Here is a 12,747-nt window from a genome sequence, read left to right on the forward strand (position 1 = left end):
CAGTCGAGTCAGAACCAGAACCAGAATATTTTATTTGAGTCGACAGCCACATATTAGCAGCATTTTTCCCCCCATGTAAAATGAAGATCAGATTCCTCTGAAGGATAAACTGCTGAGTCTGTTGAAAACTTACGTGTCACTGGACACACATTTGGGAATTCAATTCTGCAACAACAACAACAACCAAAAAACAAAACAAAACACCAAAACAAAACGAAAGCCTTGACTGTAAATGACAGAGTAGTGCAAAGACCTTGCTCTGGTGCCACATCTTAGGTGGTTTGATGTCTTACTTTGTGGTCCATGAAATCCCCCAAGACTCCATGTTACAGGATACTGGTTATGACCCACTGCTGTAACCAATGTGAATGAAATTCTTATGTAACGGCCTTGAACTAGATTATATATGCCAGCAGAAACCAAGCTACCGACGCTTTTACCTTGCCCCAAATGCCCACCGCACGCATTTACAAATGCGTGGTAGTAAAGAAGGATGGTGGGGCTGGGCATCCTAACTTGATATGTGTGTAAGCAGCGGACGGAACGTGACACCGGTGCGCGCGGAGCGGGTAGATCGGTGTACCAGAAACACGCATCGCAACAGAACATCTTCAAATCGTTTTTCGATACTGAAACCTAATATGCGGGGGACATCAAGGAGCGTGACATAATCCCCAAGACATGTGAAAACTGCGATCCTCTAAATGGAGCGCGCCGGGGGGGGGGGGTTGGAGAGATATGTGGACTTTACTTCGCTGTTTAGCTCGGGAGGAGAGGGGCGGGGCCCCCAACTGCCCTCCCAACGTCAGCGCGCACTCAGCTATAAATCTGTCCGAGGCACCTTCCCGCGCTCGTTATACAGTATTATACACGGACAGCCGCCACATCTGTCCTGCCAGTCCTGTGTGAGGACCCTGCATGCGGGAAAACCCACAACACCTTTTTTTTGGGGGGAGGGGGGGGGGCGACACCAACTTGTACTGGAGAACATGGAGAATAAATGCCCCCCTCTCTTTAGGTCACGATACCGAGATCACGTCAAGTGTTGGCGATTATGAAAAGACAGCGCAGTTCATGGCCGTCTGCTGCAGCCGCGCGGGATGTGACGGTGCGTTAACAGTTTGTCCGTGCAGCAGAAGACGACACAGCCCTGTCATTATTATTATTGAAAAGTCATATTCCTTGTTTCACATTTGCGCTTGTGTTTTATTGGCGGCAAGTCTTCCTGGAAATACAAATGTCTGCTTTTGACTCCTTTCTGTTTGAGATGGTGGAAACTTCTTGGATTTCCAACGTGGAGCTGTAGCATCCAATTAGACAGCGACGGCAGACTGCGCTCCCGCAGCGCAGCGGCACCGTCCGCCACTCACCTCCCGGACTGCTCGGTGTGGAATCACACACACACACACACACACACACACACACACACACACACACACACACACACACACACACACGCATGTTGTGGTGCGTTGCGTCCGAGTATGAAAACACACCTGATGCGGATTCTTCGCTGTTTTTGTCCCCCCGGACACCGTCAACGAATCTGAACTCACTCGAAGAACATCGCGGGGCTTCGGTTTAAGCGAAGACAAGCTTTCATGACAAGCCTTTGGTGTTTGCTGATTCAGCTTTTGGAAGACTTGATGAGTTTTTTCTCTCTCTCTCCCCGGACTGCGAGACGAGTAGTCAAGTAGCTGCAGGTCTGCATGGGCCGTATCTAAGGTAAGTAAGCACACGGGCCACAGCAAAGTTTCTCCAAAAGACACGAAAATTAGTAAAAAAAAAAAATTGTTTTTTTTAATCTGTAACACAATGACATATAGACAATCTGCTCACAGACGTACGTAGATGTTTTACCGCAGCTGAAATGGATTTTCTTTAAAACGGATCAGCAAAAAAAAAACCACAGCATACCATTTGTACAGACTCCAAACAGCAGTGCGTGAAATGTCAAGTCCAGTATTTATGCGCGTACAGCTGTTTAGTTTTGCTGCAGACTCAACATGCCATTAATAACAGTCACGTAAGCTTCGGCAATCACCATCTGGTGCGCTTACACCAATATTTAGGCTATCGTTGCCAGTGCGCCGTGGTGCGTGCCGTCGCCAGCGAATGTGGAAGGCGCAGCGTCTGTCCAAAATGGCTGAGTCTCAATGCGGTGGCAGGACCACACAAGATCTCAAACACTTAAAATCAATATCAGTTATGATATTGGTCCTGTTCATTCATATGGCAAAGTAAGCAGAACCAGTTCGGGGGAAAAAAATATATGTCTAATTTCAAAATTAATGTTTTCATTGTTACATGTAATAAATTCAACAATAAACGTTATTTATTATATACAGATCCATGAATAACTCACAGAAATGATGAGTTTTGACTCAGCTAATATGAGTATTCAAGGGAAGCTGTGAGCTCACTGTAAAATATCCTGACTTATTCATTATGACACCCTTACTCTACTACTGTTTTCACAACGGCAAACAATACAAGGTGAGTGAGGAAAAAGTATCTGGAAAATCAAGCCACTGGCAGCTGTAATTACAAAATTGGCTTTTAAAAGTGTCTGGATATGTACGGCCGACCTGCCAAATATTTGGCGCAGAACAGTTTCACTCATTTTCTGACTATACAGAAGAGTTAAAATTAGATTTTACTGGTATTAATTCACCGGAGTATTTCTGGATTTTGAATTTCTTTCACTATGGGGTATGTTGTTTGGTTATATATATAATATGTATATTTGTCTAAATCAAACATCCTTTCTGTGTTTTTGCAGATTTCTTCATAGGAACTGAGTGTAAAATGAAGTTATGGGATGTTTTGGCCACGTGTTTGTTGCTCCTGACTTCTGTCTCCACAAGGCCTCTCTATCACAACCTTCAGCCAGCCAAGATATTCTATATTCCCAGTAGCTACAGTGATTCTATGTCCTTGTCTGCGGAGGAAGCAGAGCCCAAGTTGCTGCCCGAAGACCACAGCCCGCAGGACATCTCCATGGAAGATCAGTGTAAGACGCACAATGTTTTTATATTAGTGTTTGGTAAATCTTCAGATTGTGATAAACAATTTACTAGTCGTTGACTCTCTCAACTGAAGGACAAACTGCAAACCCTCAAAGCTCTACAGTGGTGCCATCACACATTATGAACTTTCATAATCAAGACATTTAAGAATGGGCCATACTAACTGGTTCGAAATCCAATTACACACAGTTCAACCAGCAGTTGCAGGCTTAACTACTGAGAAGCAAATTGAAAAAAACAAAACCAAAGGAGATGGGTTAACGGGTACGCAGAGATAAAGTCTGCCCATCTCATGGTAAAATGCTGTCATCTGTTAACTTTGAATCAACATGTTTATAACTATGCTAGATTATGGGATACCGTTTTGAACTGGGACCAGCTGATATCAGGGCAGGTGGGGGATGAATGATACGCTATTACTTTTAGGTGAAAAGTTGCTGCCACTTGTGAAAAATGGCACATTCCAGTGAACCAATGCAAAAAGTCCCTCTTGCAAAGACAGTCGTTGATAAGACCCTCAGGGAGACAGGGTGTCCACCACAGGGACTTACTAGTGTTTTATGACAGCGTGGCGTGGCGGTCTATTCCGTTGCCTGCTAGCACGGGGATCGCCGGTTCGAATCCCTGTGTTGCCTCTGGCTTGGTCGGGCGTCCCTGCGGACACAATTGGCCTTGGGAAGCCGGATGTGGGTATGTGTCCCAGTTGCTGCACTAGCGCCTCCTCTGGTCGGTCAGGGCGCCTGTTCGAGGGGGAGGGGGAACTGGGGGGGAATAGCGTGATCCTCCCACGCGCTACGTCCCCCTGGTGAAAGTCCTCACTGTCAGGTATGTATAGGTCTATAGGTACATGTATAGGAAGAGGCATGTGGTAGTCTGCAGCCCTCCCCGGATCAGCAGAGGGCGTGCAGCAGTGACTGGGATGGCTTGGAAGAGTGGGGTAATTGGCCGGATACAATTGGGGAGAAAAAGGGGGGGGGGAAAAAACAAACTACCAAGTGACTGTAGCCCCTGTCCCAGATAGAAGTTACTGTCCAGATGTCCTATGCTTCTTTGTTGACGCTCACCCTTGTCTTTTTATAACGTGAAGATCCATCGACTATCCCCCTATCTGCCAAATCACAGGATGGTTGCCCTCCAAATCAAATATTGACGACATTTGAGGGGGCAGGTAGGACATCACCGGAGAGTTTAAGCCATCAAGACAGTGTTTACGTTGACTTTAGTCGTGACAGTGGGCAGGAATGAATTGTGCCGCTGCCTAATCTCCGGACGGCAGAAAACTAGGCCACAAACTAGATAAGGACTGGAACATTTAGGGGAATGTTTGTCTCCTCGCCTCATATTCTGCTTGCACCCTGGTGACACTGTTGGGATGGTTTTGTAACCCGGGACCAGTAACAGCGCACTAAGGTGTAAATACAGCCACAGGTTAGTGGTAGGCTTGGTCACTTGTTTTGTGAGCAGTATCAGAGGAAAGACTTAAGTCCTACTCTTAAATTATAAAGTAATTGGAGGCTGTTGTATCTACAGGCATGAGCACAACACCAGAAAATATGCCAAAAAAAAAAAATTAGATTAAGAGCTGTAAGCTGTATACTAGTCTCCCAGGAAGTTTACCATTAATAATTCCAGTGCCTTGAACCAGTTGTGTGGTCCAGCAGCAGGTGCACTATAGGTGCCAACCCTGCCTATGAGCTAACATACAATGGGAGGTGTCTACATTGAGCGCAGGGGTGTCTAAACAGATTGGCCCTGGTTTATTTGATATGCTTTCGGCCCAACCACCCGTGGAGCTGAAGGAGTCAGATGACCTACACTTTGATGGGGACACAGGTGAGATAGGTGACACCACCAAAGACGAGCTGCATCACTGACACCACCGTCTAGTAGACATCACAGCCAGCCTGCTTGACTTTCTGACACACAAGACTACAAGTACAAAAGAGCACGCACACACACGCACACACGCACATACACACTATTGTGTTATTATATACACACAGGTAATAAAGTTAATGTTGTACAAATTGAGTTATTTCATAATATTTCTTTGCGGTTTTGGTAAAATGTGGCTGCCAGACCTTCAGGCAATGTTGAGAAGGCATGGGGGAGTGACTTGACTGTAATTGAATCAACATGTTTAACATCAGGATCAAATAGTTCAGCTGATCCTTGAGAGTTTTCCTACACTGTTCTCCTGTAATACATATCATTTCATTCTGTTTGTTGTCTTGAAGCCTTATTAAGAATTTTAACAATAAAAAAGGGCTGTTCATCTCTATAGAAATACATTAAAGGGCATTAAAGGGGGCGTCCGGGTAGCGTAGCAGTCAGTTCCGCTGCCTACCAACATGGGACTCACCGGTTTGAATCAGCTTGTTACCTCCAGCTTGGTCAGGCATCCATCCCTACACACACAATTGGCCGTGTCTGCGGGTGGGAAGCCGGGTGTGGGCATGTGTCCTGCTTGCTGCACTAGCGCCTCCTCTGGTCGGTTGGGGTGCCTGGTCACAGGGGAGGGGGAACTGAAGGGAATAGCGTGATCCTCCCATGAGCTATGTCCCCCTGGCGAAACTCCTCACTGTCAGGTGAAAAGAAGCGGCTGGTGACTCCACATGTATGGGAGGAGGCATGTGGTAGTCTGCAGCCCTCCTCGGATCAGCAGAGGGGGTGGAGTAGTGACTGGGATGGCTCGGAAAATAGGGTAATTGGCCAAGTACATTTGGGGAGAAAAAGGAGGAATCCCCCCCCCCCAAAAAAAATTATATATATATATATATATATATATTAAAGACGCCAGAGACTGAAACAAACATTAACAGAGATTCCACAAAAATAATTGCTGTAAATTACCACTGATTTTCATTGTTTTTTATATTAATATTTAAGAAAGTGATATGGTAATATCCATGCCATCATTGCAAGTTGTTACGTTAGCATACACCTTTTTAAAGGAATCTCTTCATTCATTATCTTCCAGATGACATCTCAGAACCCCATCCGGAACAGTTTGATGATGTAATGGATTTTATTGAGGCTACCATTGGCAGACTCCGAAGGTCATCAGAGCTAGCTGGGGGCTACAGAGGATCGAGGGAGAAGAAAAGACAAAAGGGAGCAGCAAACACAGGAGGTGGAGGAGGAGGTGGAAAAGGGGGTCAGGGAGAAAAGAGGAAGGGTCGGGGAAGAGGTGGAAGTCGAGGAGGTAAAGGAAAGGGAAGGGAGAGGACATCAGTGCAGAGTCGCGGCTGCTTGCTAAAGGAGGTCCACCTCAACGTAACGGACTTAGGGTTGGGCTACCAGACCAAGGAGGAGCTGATTTTCCGGTACTGCAGTGGCCCCTGTGTTGAGGCACAGACCAACTATGACAAAATCCTAAATAACCTCACCCATAACAAGAAACTTGACAAGGACACACCCTCTCGCACCTGCTGTCGACCAATTGCCTTTGACGATGATCTGTCCTTCCTCGACGACAACGTAGTGTACCACACATTGAAGAAGCATTCTGCCAGGAAGTGTGGCTGTGTCTGAGAAAGTCAAACACAGGCAACAAACTATCAGACGTGGCCGGAATCAGTGACACAAGGTCATTGGTAGAGCCTGGTGAGAATGCACTCCAAATGGAAGGCACGTACTTGTGGATATGGGACTATGAGATGACCATTCGGAGAATGTATGTGGAGGATGAGGAAGAGTGCCGTCTCTAAATATCTTCAGTATGTATCACTGGTCACACTGATTTTGCACAAATAACAGGATATGTGTGGTATTCTGGGTGAGTACATACTTTTTTTCAGATTTTGAGATACTTTATTGATCCCCGTAGGGAAATTACGCTCTGCATTTAGCCCACCCCAGCTGTGTAGCTAGGAGCAGTGGGCAGCCGCCGCGCAGCACCCGGGGACCAACTCCAGTTCGTCTTGCCATGCCTCAGTCAAGGGCACAGACAGGAGTATTAACCCTAACATTCATGACTTTTTTGCTGGTGGGAGAAACCGGAGCACCCGGAGAAAACCCACCGCAGACACGGAGAGAACATGCAAACTCCACACAGAGGATGACCTGGGATGACCCCCCCAAGGTTGGACAACCCAGGGGTTCGAACCCAGGACCTTCTTGCTCTGAGGCGACTGCGCTAACCACTGCGCCACCGTCCCGCCCAAAGGCCTCCTTTGTGACCAACAGTGGTCAAATGATCTGAAAGAACACGTGACAGCCTGATAAAAGGAAAGTGTACATTTACCTTCCACAGTCTATAGTCACTGATCTAGCACTGCAGACCAGCATTCGATTATTCATTCAGACAAATGCCGGGCTCCATTTGATGTATAGTTGCTGACCAGTTTCTGAGGAAACAGTGCTGTTACACTTACAGACTGGCCAAATCATTTGTCTTGAAAGTAATACTGAAGCAGCATTAAACTCGAAGTAAGCTGGCCCATTTTCAAAAACACCCTTTTTTGGGGAGAATTCCTTTCCCCAGGAAAATCAGTTTTCCATAGCCGGCTCCAAATAAGAGCAGACACTGACTTGAGTGTGTTCAGCTGCAGTCCAAATCACTTCCACTTCCAAATGGATGTTGTTATTTACATTCAGAACTATGGAGATGAAAAATACCACATTTTCAGCGAAGACTTTTTTTTTTTTTTGCTGCAAGGCATCCACATAAAATCCAAACTTTTGCAATTCTTTTAAAATTTAAGAGATGTATTTATTGAGATCGAATTAACTTATTGTTATTTATTGCAATCCATTTTATGAAAGAAATGTCTGTTTTTCTTATTTATTTAAAAGCTTTGTTTGTCCTGGATAGTGCCAAAGTGGAACATGTATTTTTAATGGAAATCTAAATGGGTGAAGCAGTGCAGAGGTATGGCCACAGCTAATCAAACCCAAATCTCTGAATGCTGTATCGTTTCACCCAAATTCCAAGGTATTTCAATGATGGCCGATTCCAAAATATCATGGATTTAAGAAGCACAAAAGGTATAATTGAGAGAGCGAGAATGTGTGAGAGAGCAAGAGAGAGTGAGCAAGAGAGAGAGTGAGCAAGAGAGAGAGTGAGCAAGAGAGAGAGAGTTAGTGAGAGTGAGAGAACGGGAGAGTGAGAGAGTGAGTGAGAGCAAGCGCGATAGAGAGCACGAGAGTGAGAGAGCGATAGAGAGTGAGCGAGAGAGAGAGAGAGAAATAGCGAGAGGGAGAGAGAAATAGCGAGAGGGAGAGAGGGAGAGCAAGAGGGAGAGCGAGCAAGAGAGAGCAAGAGAGAGAGAGAGAGAGCGAGAGGGAGGATTGGACCAACACAACCTTTTCAACTAAACGTTTAAACTTGTCTCTAGCTATAGATCATTTTAGGGATGCAAAGTTTGAGGATTGTTTTTGTTTTCTGACAGTTCACCTCATTGTCCCTAATGGGACCAGGGTACCAGACTGAGTCATGTGGGGCTTGAGGGGTCTTGGGGCAATGAGCCAGGTACTGTTCGCTCTACAGCGAGCCCGGGTAGCGACTCATAGCCAAATTATGACATGCCATTATCTGTTTACAAGCAGGCATACAAAACCTTGCCTTTATTTATTTTATAAAGATAGTAGATGATAATCAGACTGTTGTGTTTTTTTAACTTGTCAAAAAAAATCACAACAATCATCAAAGGAGTTATACAGTGATGTTTTCGTCTAATGGACAATGTAACAAAACCTACAGGAACCCAGATACAAGATAAGGTTAAAAGTTATAGCTAGCTAGTGGCTGCCTCGGTTTTAATAATACATTTTAAGGAAGAATTTTTAGGTGCCTTTAGGGATCCGTTGTCGCTTTTTAGCTAGACAGCAGAAGCTACTGGTATGCCAAACTATGAGCGTATGTTACCTGAAACTTCAGTCTGGCCTTGCACCAAGTCTAAGCAAAGGCATTGTAGTGGTTACTGTCCCCGTGGGTTTTAGTGTTCCTGGGATCGCCTGTGTGTGTCTGTCTTGGCTCTGACAGACAGACTTTTCACACTGATGGGGGATTTGAAAGCGATCGTCTAGCGTGAGGCTTAACCAGCTACTCCCACTGTCAGAGCCACCTCGGTGTTTCGGACCATTTTAGGAAGATCTAACCATGGCCCTCCAAGCTAAACTAATGTCAATGTTTCAACGCCAGACGTTTCAACAAAAGCAGATGTTTTGGGAATTAATGGAGGACGAGAGAGGTACGCTAGACATGCTTTCATTATGCAACAACTATCTCAAATAAACTATCTCGAAACTACTTAACAGAAATTAGTGAACTTAAACAGAAGACACCTGTTCCCATTTCATCTTCCTGCAGAGGGGACAGTTTTAAGTGGAATACAGGAAGCCCTTGAGTAGGTCTTGATGTTAGCAAAGATTAGAGACCGTGGTATCTGTGCCCACCGACAGCAAGCAAACCAGCTTTACACGGTAATCTCCCCTGCACACAGAACAAATCCACTGCATCAAGCAGAATTTAGGCCAAACACTACAGAAAAAAACAAAAAACAACAACTCTTGCCCCTATCAAAGCATACTTCATCAATTGGATCATCTTCCCCTTTAACAACTGATTCGTGCATAAGCCTTTCCAGATGAGAATGTGCATTTAGGAGACTTCCCAGCAGCCTTCAGCGAGTCTCACTATTCCTCCATACTATACATTTGAACATGTCAACAGTGACCCAGCAGCCCTCTCGTCTTCACGGTTATCTGCCCCCGACTGCCGGTGTTCTCTTCCCGCAGCGTGTTGATTGCTCCTCCACTTGTGATGCGAAGGTAAACACGCAGAGGTGAAGAGTACAGATACAAGAGTCTTCATCATCAATAGCAACAAGGATCATAATTCCTCACTCCCTATTGTTACCATCTCTGTAAAAAACCTTTCATGTTGTCTCACTTGTTTTGTGTTACTGAACCAAAGCTCTCAACAAACTCTATTTTTGTACTATATTCATTTTATAACTTTTTACAGAATTAAACTTGTTTCTATTAAATGAGCACGCCTCCTGATTTCCTGACCGACAGCAATCAGCTCGCACCACAAGGCATCAGTCTGCCGGGGTGACCAAGAAGGTAATGTTTAAATGGAAGCAAGCTTCCCCTAGAAATTGGGGCTGATAATTGAAATAGTGAATTGCTGTTGAGATGGCCTGGAGACGGCCTCTTGGATGTGTTGCCCCCCTCCTGTTATGCATTCCTGAAAACTGGCCCTGGGTTTTACAGTAAACAAAAGCTGGCTGTAAAGTGAGACCGAGTTGTAAATCGAGGCACTCGAGGAGAATGTTTCCACCATGCGATGATGATATGTGAATGCCAGTGAGAAAATGGCTGAGGTACAGAAAGAGTGAGTCAGTAAAATGGGGTCCCACACTAATTCTGACAAAGTGTGTACACAAGCTGCATTTTATGGCTTTTATTTTTTTGTTCTGTTTTTTTTATTATTATTATTTTCCAGTGCGTAAAATGACAGCACTTATTCACTCAGCTAAGAGGTCATGCCATAGAATGTCTGAGCCATAAGAAAAAAGAAAAAGACAATATGGCCCCCATAGTTTTCCTTTTTTTTTTTAGGATTTTTTTCTCCCCAATTATATCCAGCCAATTACCCCACTCTTCCAAGCTGTCCTACTTGCTGCTCCACCACCTCTGCCGATCTAGGGAGGGCTGCAGACTACGACACGTCTCCTCCGATACATGTGGAGTCACCAGCCGCTTCTTTTCCCCTGACAGTGAGGAGTTTCACCAGGAGGACGTAGCGCATGGGAGGATCACGCTTATTCCTCCCCAGTCCTCCCCTCCAAACGGGCGCCCCGACCAACCAGAGGAGGCGAGCGACCAGGACACATACCCACATCTGGCTTCCCACCTGCGGACACGGCCAATTGTGTCTGTAGGGGCGCCTGACCAAGCTGGAGGTAACATGGGGATTTGAACCGGAGATCCCCGTGTTGATAGGCAACAGAATAGACCGCTATGCTACCCGGACATGTGTGTATATATATATATATATATATATGTGTGTGTGTGTGTGTATGGGAAAAAAAATTTTTTTTTAATCTGTATCATCGCATACACAAGATGTGCTATGCTAAAAAACATCCTTGAACCCACAAGTAATGGAGGTAGATGACTCCACTGTGACATCACCCACTGTAACAACACACACTCAAGCTTTGCAGCTTTCCCTTGTTTGATGTAGATAGTTGTGTAGCCTCTGGCTTCTGACATCACAGGAAACACGGGCTTGGTAGGATTAGGCCACAGGGTTCTCTAAGCCCTGCTGATGTGAGGACTTATTAACTGGTTTCAGGGAAAACCAGATAAAGTCCAGATGATGAGCAGCTTTCTAGGCATTACATTTAGGGCACTATGTGGTCAGTCTTCTCAGAGGTATCAGTTTAAAGTGAAAGCATTAGTTTGCATTTGCCCAAAATTTTTCAATCATTCAGGGTGTCCGGATGGCGTAGCGGTCTATTCCATTGCCTACCAACACGGGGATCGCCAGTTCAAATCCCCATGTTACCTCCGGCTTGGTTGGGCATGCCAACAGACACAATTGGCCATGTCTGCGGGTGGGAAGCCAGATGTGGGTGTGTCCTGATCGCTGCACTAGTACCTCCTTTGGTAGGTTGGGGCACCTGTTCAGGGGGGAGGGGGAACTTGGCAGAATAGTGTGATCCTCCCACGCGCTACGTCCCCCTGGCGAAACTCCTCACTGTCAGGTGAAAAGAAGTGGCTGGAGACTCCACATGTATCGGAGGAGGCATGTGGTAGTCTGCAGCCCTCCCCGGATTGGCAGAGGGGGTAGAGCAGCGTCCGGGACGGCTCGGAAAAGGGTTAAAAAAATAAAATAAATTTCAATCATTCAAAATTCATAATGCAGGTGAGAACAATGAGAGCTAGAGCAACTCTAGCTGGGAATGTAGATTTAACTTTAAGTCAAACTTAGTAGCAATAATTAGGCTCTTTAAATTCAATAAACAATGTTTATTCTTTCACATGCTCTTCTCTTGCATGAGGATTTTGTAGTCACAAGACAGAGCAAGGTCATCATTAGTCTGAGCCACACGGCTCCTTTTTCATTGCCCGTTTGTCAAAGAATTAATTCAAAGTATAAAATGTTACGTGATTATTTGAGCTTTTAAAACAAATACAAAGCAAATAAAGTGCCCTACCCTGTTTTTTTTGTCATACTGCAGGCTAATATGGCAACTCAGAATGAACCATGGGACTAAAATGTCTTTTTATAAACACACACCATGTCTAGTATGCATCATCCACACTGGTATGTTGTAGCCAAAGGCTGAATGATAAGGAATGTATTCAGTCCATCCATTATCCAAACCGCTTATCCTGCTCTCAGGGTCGCGGGGATGCTGGAGCCTATCCCAGCAGTCACTGGGCGACAGGCGGGGAGACACCCTGGACGAGCCGCCAGGCCATCACAGGGCCGGCCGACACACACACACACACACACACACACACACACACACACACACACACACACACACACACACACATATTCACACCTAGGGACCTACATGTCTTTGTTCCGTGGGAAGAAACCGGGCCACCTGGAGGAAACCCACACAGACACGGGGAGAACATGCAAACTCCACACAGAGGATGACCCGGGATGGATAAGGAATGTATAATTAACAAAAATCCTGGGATTTGTCTTTGGGACTTGTATGGTGTGGGTTAGTCTAACCATTGAGAT

At 45.5% G+C, this 12,747-nt stretch overlaps 1 protein-coding gene across 1 annotated transcript; it reads left to right on the top strand.

Moving 5' to 3' along the window:
- Window positions 1-2,808: 2,808 nt before the first annotated feature.
- gdnfa (glial cell derived neurotrophic factor a) lies at window positions 2,809-6,563 on the top strand. The gene is made up of 3 exons (XM_056290610.1): window positions 2,809-2,914; window positions 6,022-6,162; window positions 6,232-6,563. Exons 1-3 carry the CDS (start codon window positions 2,809-2,811, stop codon window positions 6,561-6,563), a joined length of 579 nt encoding a protein of 192 aa, XP_056146585.1.
- Window positions 6,564-12,747: the final 6,184 nt, after the last annotated feature.

The sequence above is a fragment of the Lampris incognitus genome, chromosome 12, assembly GCF_029633865.1.
Source record: "Lampris incognitus isolate fLamInc1 chromosome 12, fLamInc1.hap2, whole genome shotgun sequence".
NCBI lineage: Eukaryota > Metazoa > Chordata > Actinopteri > Lampriformes > Lampridae > Lampris > Lampris incognitus.

Excerpts from the sequence above, each read along its gene's own strand:
- gdnfa (XM_056290610.1), top strand. The coding sequence starts at position 2,809 with ATGAAGTTATGGGATGTTTTGGCCACGTGTTTGTTGCTCCTGACTTCT. Across the intron at positions 2,915-6,021 it reads CAAGATATTCTATATTCCCA|AACCCCATCCGGAACAGTTT; the intron begins GTAGCTACAGTG and ends ATGACATCTCAG. Across the intron at positions 6,163-6,231 it reads GGGAGCAGCAAACACAGGAG|GAGGTAAAGGAAAGGGAAGG; the intron begins GTGGAGGAGGAG and ends GTGGAAGTCGAG.